The 3,776-nt window shown below is 37.8% G+C and overlaps 1 protein-coding gene across 1 annotated transcript; it reads left to right on the top strand.

The window, feature by feature from the left end:
• The first annotated feature begins 257 nt into the window (after positions 1 to 257).
• Positions 258 to 1,624, top strand: LOC138078125 (heterogeneous nuclear ribonucleoprotein A1). The gene has a single exon (XM_068970667.1). The coding sequence runs from the start codon at positions 316 to 318 to the stop codon at positions 1,276 to 1,278; it is 963 nt and encodes a 320-aa protein (XP_068826768.1). The 5' UTR covers positions 258 to 315; the 3' UTR covers positions 1,279 to 1,624.
• The last annotated feature ends 2,152 nt before the right edge of the window (positions 1,625 to 3,776 follow it).

Raw genomic sequence — 3,776 nt, forward strand, 5'->3', positions numbered from 1 at the left:
GATGTCCCACTTTCACATCTGCAGTGAAGTGCTAAAGGCATACAGTGTCTTCTGAGGTGTGCTATTGTTATTTCAGTAGTTAGATCTTCCTTTTATACTTTCAGCCTGGCTACTTTCTGACTTATTCTGACACTTCTTTAGCTATGTGAATCCTATAACAGAAGCCTCATTGTTCATGGAGTAATGAAATACAGACAATGGTTTTAACATTTGAGTAAGAAAACCATCCAAGATACGTTCGTGAGGTTACTCCTTTCTGCCCGTGGACGCCGCCGAGAAAGCATCGTTGAAGTCTTCCCCGCCTCCACTGCCGTCATGTCTAAATCAGAGTCTCCCAAAGAGCCCGAACAGCTGCGGAAGCTCTTCATCGGAGGATTGAGCTTTGAAACAACCGATGAGAGTCTGAGGAGTCATTTTGAGCAATGGGGAACGCTCACAGACTGTGTGGTAATGAGGGATCCAAACACCAAGCGCTCCAGAGGCTTCGGGTTTGTCACATACGCCACGGTGGAGGAGGTGGATGCGGCCATGAATGCAAGGCCACACAAGGTGGACGGAAGAGTTGTGGAACCAAAGAGGGCCGTCTCAAGAGAAGATTCTCAAAGACCTGGTGCCCACTTAACTGTGAAAAAGATTTTTGTTGGTGGCATTAAAGAAGACACTGAAGAACATCACCTGAGAGATTATTTTGAACAGTATGGGAAAATTGAAGTAATTGAAATCATGACTGACCGAGGCAGTGGCAAAAAGAGAGGCTTTGCTTTTGTAACCTTTGATGACCATGACTCCGTAGACAAGATTGTCATTCAGAAATACCACACTGTGAATGGCCACAACTGTGAAGTGAGAAAAGCCCTGTCTAAGCAAGAGATGGCTAGTGCTTCATCCAGCCAGAGAGGTCGAAGTGGTTCTGGAAACTTTGGTGGCGGTCGTGGAGGTGGTTTTGGTGGGAATGACAACTTTGGTCGTGGAGGAAACTTCAGTGGTCGAGGTGGCTTTGGTGGCAGCCGCGGTGGTGGCGGATATGGTGGCAGTGGGGATGGATATAATGGATTTGGTAATGACGGAAGCAATTTTGGAGGTGGCGGAAGCTACAATGATTTTGGCAATTACAACAATCAATCTTCAAATTTTGGACCCATGAAAGGAGGAAACTTTGGAGGGAGAAGTTCTGGCCCTTATGGTGGTGGAGGCCAATACTTTGCCAAACCACGAAACCAAGGTGGCTATGGTGGCTCCAGCAGCAGCAGTAGCTATGGCAGTGGCAGAAGGTTTTAATTACTGCCAGGAAACAAAGCTTAGCAGGAGAGGAGAGCCAGAGAAGTGACAGGGAAGCTACAGGTTACAACAGATTTGTGAACTCAGCCAAGCACAGTGGTGGCAGGGCCTAGCTGCTACAAAGAAGACATGTTTTAGACAATACTCATGTGTATGGGCAAAAAACTCGAGGACTGTACTTGTGACTAATTGTATAACAGGTTATTTTAGTTTCTGTTCTGTGGAAAGTGTAAAGCATTCCAACAAAGGGTTTTAATGTAGATTTTTTTTTTTTGCACCCATGCTGTTGATTGCTAAATGTAATAGTCTGATCATGACGCTGAATAAATGTCTTTTTTTTTTTTTTTTTTAAAAAAAAAAAAAAAAAAAAAAAAAAAAAAAAAAGAAAACCATCCAAGATTTGTGCTCAGTGAAACTGGAGAGTAAAATAAGAGGTTTGTATATGGATCTGAAGTATAGATACTATAATATATTAGGCTCTGTCAAAACTAGAAATATTTAATAGAATTTTCAAAATTGCTATCAGAAAAAAACATTGTCTTAAGATTTAGATATTGTGATGGAATCATAATTTCATGAGACTGTATATATAAAGTACCTAATGTATTTCCTGGCATGATACTGGCATACAATTAGACATAAAATAATAAAATGTTAGTAGAATTTATTTGTCAATATGTGCTATAGCTGCAGTGGCTTTATCATGATTGGGATTATTATTTTGGTCTCAGAATAGTTGAATGAGCTTATGAAAAATTGTTCAGTGGAAGAAAATTTAAAAATAATTGAAACAGCTAAAGGAAACAGAATTGATATAAACTCAATCTAAGTATATTTTAGCCTTGATTTTTTTCCTCCTTACTGCTGTGTAGTCTTATTGCAAACAAATGAGAAAGAACAGCTCTTGGTCTTTAAAATTATTTCCTAAATACAAGGAGTCTGTTTCTTTGATTGACTTCTGGAATTTTTTTGAAGACAAGTTTATCTGCTCAATCATTTCCAGTCAATGACTAATTGAACTAGCAATTACTCTCTGTAGAACACGGTGATGTCTGGTCAGCTTCTCTCCAGGTAATAACATCACAAGTGCAAAACGAATAAAATAAAACAGTGATTTGTAGAAGGCAACAATTCTCAAAGGAATTTGCAACATTAGATTGCCAATGCTGTCATTTGGGTTGGTATTTTTAACTGTGCTTGTGAATAAGGAAGAGAAAGATGCTCTTATATAATCAGCTTCAGTCATCTGAAGGGTATGTTGACAGTGTAACATAAATTCCTTGGATTTTTTGGAGTTTAAGTATATCTGAGTTATTTATAATCAAGGCGCATGTTAAATCCAATCCTATAGCTCCTTTCAGTTTTTTTCCCCATATAGACCTCATTAGAAGGATAATTTGTGAGATTTTAATTATAAATTTTTTGCTCAGAATATATTTGCTTTTCCACAGTTCATATGTTTCTGCAAGGTGAATATAAGATTACATTTTTCAATTGCAAATGTAATTAACACATCAAGTTGGCACCTACATATCACATAGTCTAAGGGGGACAATGAGAGTTGGGGTCAGATGTCCCTAGTTCCCATGGGAGCCATGGGGTAGGTCTGCTTGGGGTCTGGAAATGAGACAGAAATGTCATTAGTTTAATAGTTGAAATTGGTCCAAATACCAGAAACATAGTTTGGAAGTCTTCAATCCTAATTTTTGTAAAAATCATCATTCTCCAGTAAAAAATATTTAAATTATCATGAAAGGTCCTTTAGTCCTGTTTGCATTCCAGATATAATGATCATGACAAGTTATATTCACAAGTGCCTAGGGATCATTGTCAAATTACATGTTGATCTCCTTCAAATTCACTTGAGGAACCTACTGGGCTATAGTACTTAGGGTCAAACAGGGTTGGACATGATTGAAGTGACTTAAAATACACACATAAGCATATATATGTTTATTTCCTCTTTTAATGTATTTGTCCTATAAATGAGATAATACCTATATTTTATCCTAAATGTCCATGAAATCCCATAAACATACATGCAAATCCATGCATTTTTTTCCTTTCCTAAAATGCATTATTATTTCACTATTAAAATTAAACAGTGAATTCACTTCTTGGATGTATTGTTTGAGCACCCAAACAACCTCAGGGGAGAATTTAGGGTCTGTGTTTTCATTCCATCTGTACAGATACAGGATTGGAAATTTACTAAACTGGAGGGATTAAACCCAATTTTCTCATTTATAAAGGGTAAACAGGCAAACAAGACAGTCTCTAGGAATTAAATGGTTTGGAAAGCCCATACATGTGAGCTCTGCTTTTTCCTTCAAACAGGTCATCTCTATGATTGCAGACATTAAATAATTGAGTGAATGACCAAAACGATGAGATAGCTGGGCCACATTTGAATGTCTTTAGACAAGGAGATTTGTTTTGATGGAAGTAGTATGTATAAAACATTTGTTGCTTTGCCTTACATGTAAGTGCAGTAAATG

Source organism: Capricornis sumatraensis, chromosome 4, assembly GCF_032405125.1.
Source record: "Capricornis sumatraensis isolate serow.1 chromosome 4, serow.2, whole genome shotgun sequence".
Classification (NCBI taxonomy): Eukaryota; Metazoa; Chordata; class Mammalia; order Artiodactyla; family Bovidae; genus Capricornis; species Capricornis sumatraensis.

Excerpts from the sequence above, each read along its gene's own strand:
- LOC138078125 (XM_068970667.1), top strand. The coding sequence starts at position 316 with ATGTCTAAATCAGAGTCTCCCAAAGAGCCCGAACAGCTGCGGAAGCTC.